We start from the raw sequence: 13,801 nt of genomic DNA on the forward strand, positions 1-13,801 counted from the left end.
TCCGACCATTTTTGCCCTTTGGCAGCGCTAAAACAAAACAAAAAAAAACATAAAACAACCCAGTTGACCGCAAGGTTGTGTGGTTCTTCTAAGATGTACGAGATGATTGTGGGCCAGGCACGGCAGCCCCTACTGCACCACAAGCCGGTGCTCCGTCCCCTCATGATGCTCCTGTCGTCGTGCTCGGGGACCCCCACCCCAAGAGTGGAGGCCGAGCTGGTGCTGTTGCTGAACCAGCTGTGCTGCGTCTTGGCCAAGGATCCCTCCGTTTTAGAGCTGTTCTTCCACACCAGGTGAGCCCCCCCCCCCCCCCGTTACTGTGTCAGATGATCTCGAGACGCTGGGCAAACCTCAGAAAGATCCAGTCTCACGCTCGACTATTGTGTTTTCCGCCAGTGAGGACCAGGGGGCGACCAACTTCCTGATCTTCTCCCTGCTGATTCCCTTCATCCACCGGGAGGGCCAGGTAGGCCAGCAGGCTAGAGACGCCCTGCTCCTCATCATGTCGCTGTCGGCGGAGAACCAGCGCGTGGCCCAGCACATCGCGGAGAACACCTACTTCTGTCCGGTCGGTGATGTCATGTGGCTGTCCGTCTGTCCGTCTGTCTTTATGAGACCGGTGTCTTTGTCTCAGTCGTTAACAGAAACGCATGCAGAGACTTACCTGTCCCTCTGTGGTCTTTCCCTCTGTGGTCTTTCCCTCTGTGGTCTTTCCCTCTGTGGTCTTTCCCTCTCTGGTCTTTCCCTCTCTGGTCTTTCCCTCTGTGGTCTTTCCCTCTCTGGTCTTTCCCTCTCTGGTCTTTCCCTCTCTGTCTAAAATAGTTTTTCTCTTTCTCTGACGTCTTTTTTAACACACACACACACACACACACACTTTCAGTCCCTCTCCATACTGTATGAATTTCAATGTGTTATTATTCTGCCCTTGGCTCATTGTCCTAGTGGGTCAATGAAGACCATTATACTACCACCAAACAAGTCAATATCACTGACCTCTGTTTGTCCCCTGGCAGGTGATATATATTCATAACTGGAACACGCTTAGCCGGCTGTTTCCATAACGAAGCAGGTTGAGGGAGGCTAATTCCAACAGCTGTTGAATGTTAAAAGATATGTGGGCCTCATATGCTCACGATTATGTTACTGGCAGCACCGTCCCAGGGCTTTGACTCGGCACGGCCGCAGAAAATGTTTACTGCCTTTGGAGGCTGTAAACAGCCGAGGTGTTTACTTGTTGACGACGAGGCCCACGTCGATGACGAGGTGCACTTCATCGAAGCGCGCCGAACGTCTCCGTGCATCAGCTCGCCGGGGCCAGTCGCCCGAGGCAGGAACGGTGCAAGAACCGCTGCGATATCACGCGCCCGCGCATCAGTGCCTGGGGATGTTGACGATCCCAGGTAACATGGAAATCAAATAGTTGGTTTTAGTCATTTGTTCCTTTCTCCTTTTTTACGGGAGAAAGAGGGGGGGGGGGCTCGAGTACTAAAGGCCACAAAGAAGCTGATCTGTGATGCAGATTCGCCCACTAGGCATTTGAATGTGAGCTCGTGATGAGAAGGCAGTTGGGGGCGTTTATTCGTAAACGTTAACTAATTGCCTCTGTGCGTCTCGCCGGATGAGGGCGTTTCTAGACGACTAGCCACTTCCCTCGTAGTTAATGTATACAGCATTGGTGGTGCTTCTGAAGCATTTACTCCCCCTAATCCACTGGGAGTGGATATGATGAAACCGGGCCTAGTCATGAATTGGATATAACATGGTAGAAAAACTGGGAAAAGGTTAAATAATAAAATAAAGTCAGATACAGTGAGAATCGATCCGCTCCATCTCCTGACACAGGGGTATTCATCTCTTACACTACAAGGTCCGGAGCCTGCTGGTTTTCTGTTCTGCCTCCTCATTAATTGGGGTTATTAGCGGGTTGCAATTAAAAAGGGGGAGTGGAACTGGCTTCAAGGTCCTGGGTTGAGTTTGAGGTTCCTAACACATTGCACAAGTTCCCTGTTCACTCAACAGTATTGACGGCTGAACTATTCTGAGGCGACTTGCTAACCGCGTCTTCCGTCCCTCCCCTTTCCAGGTGCTGGCCACTGGCCTGAGTGGCCTGTACTCATCCCTGCCCACCAAGCTGGAGGTTTCCAGCGAGGAGTGGCACTGTCTCCACAGGGAGGACTGGCTGCAGATGCCCGCCCTGGTCCAGTTCCTCAACTCCCTGGAGTTCTGCAACGCCGTGATTCAGGTGGCGCACCCCAGCATCCGGGACCAGCTGGTCAACTACATCTACAACGGCTTCCTGGTGCCCGTGTTGGCGCCAGCCCTCCACAAGGTCAGCGAGCGCACATTCCAGATCCGGCCCTAACGATCAACCCAGGATCGAGGAATTGACCTGGATCTGTGAGTGGTAACGGGTCCCATCTGCAGTACGCGTCTGGGTCCCCTGACGGTTGCGTGTTCCTTCCGTCTAGCTGACCCTGGAGGAGGTGATGACCACCACGGCGTACCTGGACCTGTTCCTGCGCTCGGTGTCCGAGCCGGCCCTGCTGCAGACGTTCCTCACCTTCATCCTCCTCCACCGCCACGAGAACGTCCACATCCTGGACACGCTGGTCAGCCGGGTCAACACTCCCTTCCAGGTGTGTTTCACAGGAACCACTCACACACACACACACACAGTACTCTTGTTAACTGCTTGCCGGCTGCCTGCGTAGGCGTGCTCTTTTTCGGCCGAGTTTAAACCGCTGGCTTCGATATGTTAACCACGCAGTGTTGAGTTTGAGTCCGTGACGAGACGCGGCCGCAGGGGTTCACCGTGTGATCTCCATGCCGGACAGGCTACGTGGAAAGAGGTTGCCGCATTGAGATTCTGGCATTTCTCACGCCTGCGCTCGTTGAGGATGAACCTTGTGTTGGGAATACGAGTTGAACTTTAGAAACACCTGTATGGCAGTCCTGGTGCTCTGCCGCAAAACCGAATAGCATGAATTAATATTTAAAGTGTCAATATTAAAGAGAGCAGGCGGCGAAACGAATGACTATTCAATTAGTCTTGGGACTGGGAGGCGATGAGGCAGGTAAATATTGGGGAATATAATGTCTAGTTAAAACAGTTAGGGGGAATTGCTGCAAAGGCGTCAGTCAGTAACCTCATGAAGAAGCTTGTGAATGGAAACGTTGAAGGGCTCGTTCTACATGATCACACAACTTTGAAAAATGGCTCCTGGGTTGCTTCAGCCTACAGGATACAGAACAACTGTTACCTGTGATACACCTGCCGCTCAATGAACGTGGGTTGTGTTGTGTTGTGTTGTGTTGTGTTGTTTTGAGCTATCGACGCGTAGAAAAGGTAATTGTTGGTTGCGGTGGGCATGTGAGAGATGGCTCAAAGTCTACTCTTTTATCAAACTATAAATCTGTTTGCCTCTACAGGAAAACAGCCCAAAACCCTAATTAGAGGAAGCAGGAAGTCATATAGCGCTGAATCCAAAACATCCTGTTCTAAATCCTAAACATTCAAGGACAGATGTTCACCCACTATTCCGCAACGCTGATTTCCACTTAGAAAGCCTGAGCTGTTTCTCCACAAATTAACATAATCGCGTCAATCTGTGCGCCTACCACATCAGACGAGGCCCTCTTCCATGCCAACTCCCTGAAGTTGGACCAGAAAAAAAGCAGGCTTTATCCTCAAAGACGCTGGCTACCACTCGTCTAAGGCGACCGCGACACACCAGGTTTGGCGTCAGGTGCCACAGGCAGTCGTTTTGAATGGCGCCTTGGTAATCCTGATTAATCTGGCCCTTTCATGATCTTCTGATGTTTGTTTTGTTGGGGGGGGGGGGTCTTGTAATTCCACAGCTGGGCACTGTTTCTCTGGCACTGTTCCGGACACTCATCGGCCTGTACTGTGAGGATGTCATGCTACAACTCATCTTGAGGTGAACCCCCCCCCCCCACCCACCACCCCCCTTTTTAGGAAAGTGTGTGTGTGTGTGTGTGTGTGTGTGTGTGTGTGCGCGTGCGCGTGTGCGTGCGCGCGCATGCGTGTTTGTCTGTATACTCAGTTGTTGTGTGTGCAAGCCCAACCCCGGTCCCAAGACCTGCCACTGGTGACCGTTACAGGATGTACCCCCTCTTCGGGTCTACAGGTACCTGGTCCCCTGTAACCACATGATGCTGAGCCAGAGGCGTGTGGTGAAGGAGAGGGACTGCTACTCTGTTTCGGCCGCCAAGATCCTGGCTCTCACGCCCTCCTGCTGCTCGCCCGAACACAGCCCCCCACCCCTCCGACAGCTGGACTCCATCCTGTGGTCAAAGGGCAATGAGAGCAGTCCCCACACCGGCCCCATGGGTGAGACAGGACTTGCTGGATATTTAAATCTGGCCATTTTTGCTTCTGGAGGATTTGAACTGGATTTGTGAATTAGCAATATAGCAATTGATTTAATTAAACGTATATGTCAATAAGTAATCAAACCGTTTGCCTATTTTTCAATTTGGCCTTGATATTTAACTTTTGGGATTTCACCGCAACGTGCTGCAGCGTAGCCTGAGTAGATGAAACATGAAGGTCACGCTGGTTTCTAATCTCATTCAACCTCTCTGCCCTGCCCGGGACCCTTATCTGAAGTGTCCTAGACGCAAAGTGAACTCACTGAGCTGAGGAAAATAAACGAGTCATTAGATATTGTTGGTGGTAAAAGCTGTTTGTTGGAAGGATTGACTAATAATGAACAGTACAAAACCAACCGTTTGTGTTTAATTCATCTAGGTGCCCCGGATAAAGCCCATAATCTTGTTTTGTCATTTTGTTTTTGTTAAATAGCACCACCGCTGCGAAGGAGGTCACAGCGCTCCCTTCCGGAAATTTCCTTAGCAATTATTCTTCCTTGTGAAGTCATATATTGAGAGTCATTCAATACATTTGTTTGACGCGGTCTTGCGTTGTCAGATTATAAACACGAGTGCTCCTTGCAAAAAGTCGGCTCATCTCATGAAATCCCCTGCTGCTAGAGTAATTTAAATCAGCCTCCTGTGCTAAACTGTCAGTCGTTAGGTTCTGTTGTCTGTGAAGGCATTGTGTGCGCCGTGTAGTTTGCCAGCCAGGATTGCTGCTATTATTCATCACCATCATAGCTAGTTCTGCTCACAGTCTGTCTGTTAGATACATTACTGAGTTCTGTTCCCCGTCTGTCCGACTGGTTTTCAGAGACTGAGGAGTCTTGCCTGGAGGACGGCTCGGGCCACTCCTGCATCATCGGCTCCGAGATCTACCTGGATGTCAGCTATCTGCATTACCTCTATGACGCCCGCCTCGGCATCAGCAGCTGTATCCGCGCCTGCCGGGTGTGGTCGGCCCCCTACGACGGAGAGGACCCCCCTCCGGACGAGTACCAGGCCAGCGCCCTGGAGGAGGCGGGGGCTTCCCGGGGACGCCGCGCCCAGATGGTCAACCCCAAGGGAGCGCATCCTCATCCGCGCCCTCGCCCCCCCTGTCAGACCGCGGGCCCGGCCCCCATGAACCAGCTGGAGCTGGAGTGGGATGATAGTTATGACGCTGGGCCGCCGGCGAACGCCGAGACGACCGCCGCTGAGAGGCCCGCGCAGCCGCTGGCCCCCGAGCCTCCCAAACACATCCAGGCCTTGAGGAGAACCGCCACCATGCTGGTTAAAGGCTCCTACATTGAGGAGTCAGACTTCCAGGACGACGTCATGGTCTACAACCTGGTGGCAAAAAAGGACGTCCGCGATACGTTGGATGGTCGCAGATCCAGCCAGGAGACTGAATCGAAGGGGTCCGAAACGGAATCGCAATTGAATGACAACGGACATGGTTTCGCGGATTCCAGTCGGGAGGTGCAAGAGGTTCCCCTCAGCAATGGCCTCAGTCTACCACTCCAAAGGGCCACCGTGGAGGTCGGCTCGGACACCGAAAGGTCAAAGGAGGTTAAGGAAAACATTGCAGACCACAACTCCAAGGTTCAGAGCCCCACAGCTACCGACATTGGGGACGAACTTGTGGCACAGTACGAGGAGCTGATTCGTACCCTCGGGGGCGGAGAGGTGGGAGCTGGGACTGAGGGGAGAGAACCCTTCCAGAACCCTATTGTCACTCCCACCGAGGAGGACGAGATGGACTTCGGCTCCTTTTCTGTGGATACGCCAGAGGTGGATAAACATGCCCCGTCACTGTTTGGGACCAAGCTCCGCAGTGGGAGTGCTAGGAGCCAGCCGTTGCCTTTCACAGGTCAGCTGGGTGGATATATGTACACATCAAGATAGATTGCCTTCCGTAAGTATTGGGACAGCGAAGTCAAAGTGCTGTTCTCAGTCGGTAAGACGTGTTGAAACAACCAGAAATAAAAGGTGACAGTCTGTTCTCCTGCTTCATATTTCTCTTTTAATCCTATTTTCATATTCCTTGAGTGGACCGCAAAAATGGCAACTTTGACTTTACTGTCGCCAAAGTTATGAAGGGCACTGTATATCCGGTTAGTCCTTCCCTGCGTCAGTCGTCGTTCCTCTGTTCAGTGTTATTTCTTCGTGTACAGGTCCGTTTGTCAGCGTTCTGCTGTCTCGTCTGGAGAACATGCTGGAGAACTCGGTCCACGTCAACCTGCTGGTGACTGGCATCCTGGCTCAGCTGGCCGCCTATCCCCAGCCCCTGCTGCGGTCCTTCCTCCTCAACACCAACATGGTGTTCCAGCCCAGCGTACGATCCCTTTACCAGGTACACAGTGTGTGCGTGTGTGTGTTTGACAATCATGCAAAGTGAGGACATTGGCAAGTCCTCACTTTAACGAGAAGCTTTGTCTGACTTGAGGTTAGAATGAGGGTTGGGTTGAGAAATAGGCTTAGGGTTAAATGTATGCATAAAGGTTAGGTTATCGATGTTATGGTTAGGGGTTAGGCAAAGTAGTTATTTCTATGTTACTAAATTGGCTGTACTTGATAGTAAATCCAGCGTGTTCTCTGCCGTCTATTCCCTCACTTTGGACCAATCATTCTTTCCCATTTTTTCCTGTCCATCTCTATTGACTTTCAGTGTATATATATGTCTCAATATGGATTATTTGTTTTAGAGACGGAGGTGGATAGAGTTGTGCTGTAGATGTGGATAACAGACACTAGAATGGGCTCTGAGAGAGAGAGATGTCTCTCAGGAAACAGTTCACTCCGTTCTATTTAGTAAGCATTAGACGTTTTAAAACCTGAAAACAAGACAAACCAGCGTATTTTTTTCCCCATCAGTGCCCTAAGCCTTTGAACCCCATGGAGACTCATGAAACAACTAGACAACCTGTTAAAGTTAGGAGAGATGTCTTATGGATACTGGCTGAATCCCAAGTGATAACTTATTCCCTAAAAAAAAACTGCACTGTGTTGAACCCAGTAGTGCACTATGTGGGGTTTGGGGTGCTATTTGGGACGTGACCCACGATGAGCCGTTTGTGGCTGTGAAAACGGAGTTCAGAATGGCTGTGAAACAAATTTAAGGCAGGATATTAACTGGCAGGTTTTTTTTTTTCTTTTAGTTTTTTACCTCCCGCTGGCTGATTCATGCATCATTGAAGAGAGTGTGTAAACAAGTAAATCAAATGGAATGGGGCTGTTTGAAACTTAGCGTTGGAAAGAAATGCTTGGTCAGGGATTAAAAGCAATAACGCATCACTGATGCTGTACAAACACACGGCTGTGTAATGGTCACCAAGGTCCAAATTAAGAGGTGGGCGTGTTTGTTGCAGAGAGAAATGCGCTTTGGTTCTCTCATCGTTAGTGGCTTCATTTAATGCCGTCTTTTGTCTGGTTTCCACCACTTTTTGGGTGATCTTCAATCAGGTGAGATGCTTTTAAGCAAATGCTGACTGTGTTACTTCTTGATTATCCATATTATTGACTAACCCCGCCTAAACTTTTGTGTTCTAATTCTACCTTACGTTTCTACATTCCTTGGTTTTTCTCACGTCAGGTACTGGCCTCCCTTAAGAATCAGATTGAGCAGCTGGCCTCGACCAGGAAAGACTTTCCAGAGCTGATCACGTCCGCCCAGCATTGCCTCCTGGCCAGGGAGAGTTCACTCATAGGCCACGGTAAAACCATGGTGTACCTAAATACTCAGTGACTGCACATTACATCATCCATGATGCTCTATGCTACAGATCCAGTTTTCTCTTAGTAAAGATGCCCTGAAGCTAATGGAATGGTTTCCCTGCCAAGAAAATAAGTGTTTATTTCAACCGTGTAACTCGTTACTTTTGCTACCAGTTAGTTTTTGAACTCTGTGTTTACCAAGGAGCTTTACCGTGATCACCGCTAGAATGTAATTATTCTGTTTTGTAGCCAGTAGCCATTGATGGCTCAGTTGTTTAGATAACCTCCACGTTATAGTGGAGAGAAAACAAGCAAAACCTTCTGGAGGACTTGAGGTGATGTTCAAGACCGATAATGAACCCAGCCATAGTGTTGTCTAATCCTCTGCTTTAACGCTGACAGATGAATGCTGGATCTCTGTTTCATGTGTGACGTTCGGTTCTTCTTTAAGGACTTAAATCTTGAAGCACTGCAGCAGTGAACTAACATCTCAGAAGCTTGTTATGTTCTTCTCATGTCTGTATCCGGCTGCATTCGTAATGTATTCTCTCCGTTTAATCTGAGAGCTTTCTCTCTGAAGACCAAGCCATGTATTTGAAGGAGATTCCATGAGGTCTAAAAAAGGGAAGAAAATAGTCATGTAAAAAAGAAAGCTGCTGTAGAGATGTGTACGTGGGCTAACATGGGCTTGTGAGCTGCAGTTAAATATTGCTTTCTTTTTCCTGTGTCTATCTGTTGTTTTTATAGACACAAAGAGGGGGGAAAGCAGAGACTGTTTCCCCAGGGAGGCGGAGAGGATGATGAAGAGCTCTCCTCCTCAGCTCAAGACCATCTCCATGGCCAGGACGGAGGTGTTCGCAACCGTCCTCTTCACCGAGTTCCTCAAGGAGCTGGCCGCAATTGCCCAGGAGCACTCCATCTTATCGCACATCCCAATGGAGGAATAACTGTCACGTTGTTATAACGTTGTAATTATGATGTCATGTTATGGCATAGTAATGTGATCTTATAAGGGAGGAATCTGGTATCCTTCCTGAACTGATTTTATATATATAAAATCTTTTTTTTTTTTTCTTCAGCATTACTTGATGAAGCAGAATTTACCTCCTGGATTGATTCACTCTTTTTCTCCCTTTCTGTGAGGTAGTTTTTAAATAAGGATACAGTATATATTTAGGTTAATATATTTTAATATAAACCATTATAAAATCAGTGGACTGTAATGGAAATAAATACAACAGGAATCACTCACACATTTGGTGCGTCTGGCCGAGACGCCCTCAGACACAACCACGTGTCGCATCCTGGGAGCAGGTTGTGTGATCTATAACGACCGGAGGGTGCTGACCAACTTCAAAGCCTGCACCAACCATTAACAACGCTGAAATGAAAGCTTGGGGCTATTCAAACCATAAGCCTCACGGAGCAACAGGAAGTCAATAGACAACGAGACCTGGAGATGTCAACGGTCCCTTCACGTAGGCCTACAGCGTTGCAACTCACTAATGTCGTTGTGCGGTCCTGGTGGCAGCACACTCTCCAGTGAGCAGCACTGTATGTCTTGTTAGGGTGGCCGCCAGTGTGGACATTACATATGCACGGCTTTACACCCGTGGTGGGGCTTTGCTAATGCCTTAGGACCCTGAATAGGGCCCTTCACGCACTTCTGAATGGGACCCTGTTTCTGAGGAGCTCTACCTCTGGACCGTTCACTCTCCTACCTGCCACTCCATAGGTTACACGTGTCGGTGTCAAAACCGGGGAGCGCGTGGGATTGACATTCTGTCCACATGCAGAGGGCTAGTTTTGGCATCTCGAGGGCATGGTGTGTTGCGTTTCACCGTGGAGTGGTGTATCTGGCGCTCACTGCTGTACGACGTCGACTAAAGCATGCAGATTTACGCCAGACTTGCTCTGCCCGGTAAATGGATGGTAAATACCCTTTTGGGTACAAAAAAACCCGACTCCTGTTCAGTAGACATGTTTTCAAGTCGATATTAGCTGTTCGGGGTAGAAATTGTCCAGTCAGTTTAGCAATGTAGTTATTACAGGAGATGTCTGGCAAAGTACATGGGTCACTGAACGAACACTGTTTAAAATGATCTCTCCAATAGAAGCTTTACATTTCAGGTGATGCCCTCAAGAGCATATCCCAAATGGCACCATATTCCCAAAGTAGGGCACTACAGCTCTGAAAGTAGGGCACTACATGGGACAAAGTCTGCTGACTGGGAAGCACTCTGTGTCTTAGCCTTAATTTAATACTGTATATTTGTGTTAAAGAAATATGTTTTGAAGAAACTGCACAATATGCAAATAGGTTTTTCGGGTGTAAGAGTACTTTGTGACAGGGATGGATATTTAATAATGTACTGTTTTGTAGAGAAAGGTTCTATTGCCATATTTTTTCACAGGAATTTTAACTAAAGAGTTGTTCGATCTTTGTCCTCATTGCTGTTCTTGGGGAATGCATGTCGCCTGTTTTTTGAGTCAAGTTTTCATGTGACATGGTTGGTTCCTTTATTACCAGGCACATTAAGCATTTAGCGTGGGCCAACCTGCACACCGCAGTTATCCAGGGCTGATATGCTCCATTTCATAATTTGTTCAATTTTGAATTCCAGGCTAAGTTATGGGCTACCATTAACGTTAAATTAATTGCCTTGCTTTTATCTATTTAAACTTAATACATAAATGATATGATTTAAACCAAGCAGACACTTTGTTACAATGCTTTCAAAATGTTTGGTGCCTGAATTTGGATTGCATTACTTCCGAGTTGCCTACAGTATACTTTGGGCTAAAATAAGGCACCAAGCTGAACTAAACCAAATACGTTTTTACTGTTTCATAAAGGTTAGCCACGGTATGCCCTAATGAACACCACCAAAGCGGCGTGTGTGGATGAGGCTGTGAAGGCTGATATCACTTGTATGCTGGAACTAGTCCACAAAGTGGACAACGGTACATTTTGCTACATTCAGTCACAGACACCACTTTCTGTCTCACAGAATTTCAACCCTGAAGTGGTACAGTTACATTCAGTAGCTTCCTCCCAGGTTTCATTCCAAAGATGAGTAAAATACAATCTCCCTTCCTGGTACTATTAGCTAACATTACAAATTAACAAGACTTTGTCAGGTTACTCATGCTAATGTCAGAGGCACCAAGGCATTCTTTTAATAAAGACACATCTTCAACAAACATGTAATTGTGTGTTCTTTCTCTGTCATACTGTGGATGTTTATTGAGTAATGTTGTTTTGACAGCTTCTCACCCTAAAAGAAACAGCGCTTTTTTTTTTAAGTATATCTTCGATTTTTCAGACCCCCCCCCACCCCATTTGTTTTTCGAATGAAGTTCAAAGGACTTCACCAGTCTGATTTATTAAACTTTTTCATATGGTGACCCAGCTTCTGTTTAAATCTAGGTCTCCCCTTGCAGGCACTCGAACAGCAGCCAGCCACAAAATTGTTTTTTTTAAGCCCAGTGATGTGTTACAATACAATAATGCCTATTTAGGTCAATTAGGTGTATCTACACAAGGGGAAGGACATTGGATTAACTCCTACTCTACTTATATGACTTGGGCCAGGGTGGTCTAAGCTCCAGACTCCAAACCACCCTTTTAGATTAGATTCATCTTCCGGTACAGGTAATTCTACCTGTAATATTCTATTCTGGATAGTTGTGTGATTTCAGAATGGTGAAATAGTTTGTCTCCCATTCATCCACCATTTTTTCCCAAGATGCAGTTGCAGAGGACAGGTAGGTCTCAGAAACGTCTTCAGTCTGTGGCCACGAGGGGGCGCTGGCTACATCCAATCGCACCACTTGTCCTCTAAACAAAGATCCAAATCATTTCTGTCCATCTTGAAGTGTCGGGAGAGGAGGCACTGCACTGCATATGGTGTTTCCTTCCTCCGTTACTCCCATAATCCATTCCAGGGCTACCGGAGGACAGGCATAAAAACAGCAGGGTGACTTCTGGGACAACTCCCAACCCGCCTCTTAATGGACCATCCCTTCTATTAGCTTAGATCCGTCATCTGGGTTCATTGGGCTCCTAACGGCTACGGGACTCCAGAACCACTATTCCTTAAGTGTGATTATCATGAAGAATGACTATGCCATCCCATTCACATGACAGTTTAGATGAAGCAGGAGTGTGAGATGGCATAAGAGTATGCACATAGAATGAGTATGTAAATATCTATGACTTTAGCACACGACGTTTCAATAGATCAGCTGGAGGGCTGATTACAGTGCTAGAAGAGAAAATGACATACGATTCATGCATCCTTCATCCTGATCTTGTCTGTTTACTTGTAAGGTCTAATCACAATGTATATTCATCCACAACACCTGCCTAGAAACCTGAGAAATCCAGAACCAGGTATAAACATGTCTTTAGTTTGTCTTCTTGAGAAGAGGACAGAGTAACTTTGATGTGGTCTTTGGGATGATGGAATTACTGTTGCCCCTTGGACAAGTTCAACAATTCACCTGTCTGACAAAAGCTAAAGAAGAGTGTCACTTCTCATTGAAAGTCAAACTGTAAACCCACGGCCCTTTAAATAGCCATCACAAACTCAAGCCGACATTAGCCAGCGCAGGTGTTGTTGCTTTACGGTAATACGCTCCGCTTCCAATGATTCCACCCCCATTAATATAGAACTGGCTAAAGTTAGTTAATCTAACATCAGGAGAAAAGAGAAACACTCCTTGAAGACTGTCAAGGTGACCACAAGCAGCGTGTGACTGTTCTCAGGAGGTTTTCTCTTCCAGGATAGACCGGACCAGGACTGGGTCAGCCCTGCCTTTTGTCTCCTTCTGGACCAGACCCATCAGTTTGTTCAGGACCTTCTTGTTCCCGCCACGGATGGCTTGGACCTAACAGGGACAGTCACGTGTTAGCCCCCACAACTCTCTCAACATGGTGCCAATAAAAAGCCAGGATGCTGATGACAAGATACAAATTGAACATGATCGCATGAAGAATCCAGAACACATTTCCGTGTAGTTCTTCTCAACAGCCAGATGTAGTGGGAGGGTCATGATGGTGGCCTCAGTCCAGAGATTGCTCACCTGGTCTGGGTGTGAGTCCACCACCTTCTGGCAGATCCTGTGGATCTCCGTGGTGTTGCTGACGATCCCCAGGTCTTGCTCCTGGATGATTTGCTGTGCCGTCTTACCTGGTGCCCTCCACAGCTCCTGGAATACCTAGAATGAGCAATAAGGTTCAATGAAACAATGATACATACACTAAACATGGAATTTCAATTAAATGTTTTAGATGTCCTTGGTCTTATCTCTCACCTGCTTTGCAACAGAAGAAGAGATTTGTCCGTTCTCCTGGAGGTTCAGTAGCTGGGCCAGCATTTGAGGGGTGACTGGACTGCAAGATAAAGAGAGGGAGGGAGTGAGTGACAGAAAAGATATGGAAGAGAGAGACTGTGTGTTGAAGTTAGAAACTGAAAAAGGCAGACGGAGAGAGGCCAGCAGACAGAGGTGGAAGACAGAAATAAAGGGGGAGCCAGCAAGATTAAGGAGGGAGTAGAGAGAGAGGGAGACAGAGAGAGCAATGAAAGAGTTGTCATTAAGCCCAATGAATTCTCCCCTGTGTCTGTCGAGCCCAGAGTCAGTGTTCATAATGAGTGGCTATTTGGCCGGGTCTTTCTCTCTGACTGCCCACTGTCAAACACAGGCC

At 47.7% G+C, this 13,801-nt stretch overlaps 2 protein-coding genes across 6 annotated transcripts in view; one reads left to right on the top strand and one right to left on the bottom strand.

Annotated features, from left to right (window-relative positions):
• Positions 1-11,295, top strand: part of fam160a1a (family with sequence similarity 160 member A1a) — a 24,446-nt gene extending 13,151 nt beyond the window's left edge. For all 5 annotated transcript variants that reach the window (XM_010888278.4, XM_010888281.4, XM_010888279.4 and 2 more), the window contains 10 exons: positions 94-293; positions 397-568; positions 2,084-2,329; positions 2,469-2,636; positions 3,859-3,938; positions 4,149-4,351; positions 5,210-6,247; positions 6,552-6,730; positions 7,970-8,090; positions 8,839-11,295. In XM_010888278.4, coding sequence (XP_010886580.2) covers positions 94-293; positions 397-568; positions 2,084-2,329; positions 2,469-2,636; positions 3,859-3,938; positions 4,149-4,351; positions 5,210-6,247; positions 6,552-6,730; positions 7,970-8,090; positions 8,839-9,038 — 2,607 coding nt within the window. In that variant the 3' untranslated portion in view covers positions 9,039-11,295. The remainder of the gene's footprint in view (positions 1-93; positions 294-396; positions 569-2,083; positions 2,330-2,468; positions 2,637-3,858; positions 3,939-4,148; positions 4,352-5,209; positions 6,248-6,551; positions 6,731-7,969; positions 8,091-8,838) is intronic.
• Positions 11,244-13,801, bottom strand: part of gatb (glutamyl-tRNA(Gln) amidotransferase, subunit B) — a 17,430-nt gene continuing 14,872 nt past the window's right edge. The window contains exons 11-13 of the mRNA XM_010888276.3: positions 13,411-13,489; positions 13,180-13,314; positions 11,244-12,984 (exon numbers count right to left, since the gene is read on the bottom strand). Coding sequence (XP_010886578.2) covers positions 12,859-12,984; positions 13,180-13,314; positions 13,411-13,489 — 340 coding nt within the window. The 3' untranslated portion in view covers positions 11,244-12,858. The remainder of the gene's footprint in view (positions 12,985-13,179; positions 13,315-13,410; positions 13,490-13,801) is intronic.

The sequence above is a fragment of the Esox lucius genome, chromosome 25 (assembly GCF_011004845.1).
Source record: "Esox lucius isolate fEsoLuc1 chromosome 25, fEsoLuc1.pri, whole genome shotgun sequence".
Lineage (NCBI taxonomy): Eukaryota > Metazoa > Chordata > Actinopteri > Esociformes > Esocidae > Esox > Esox lucius.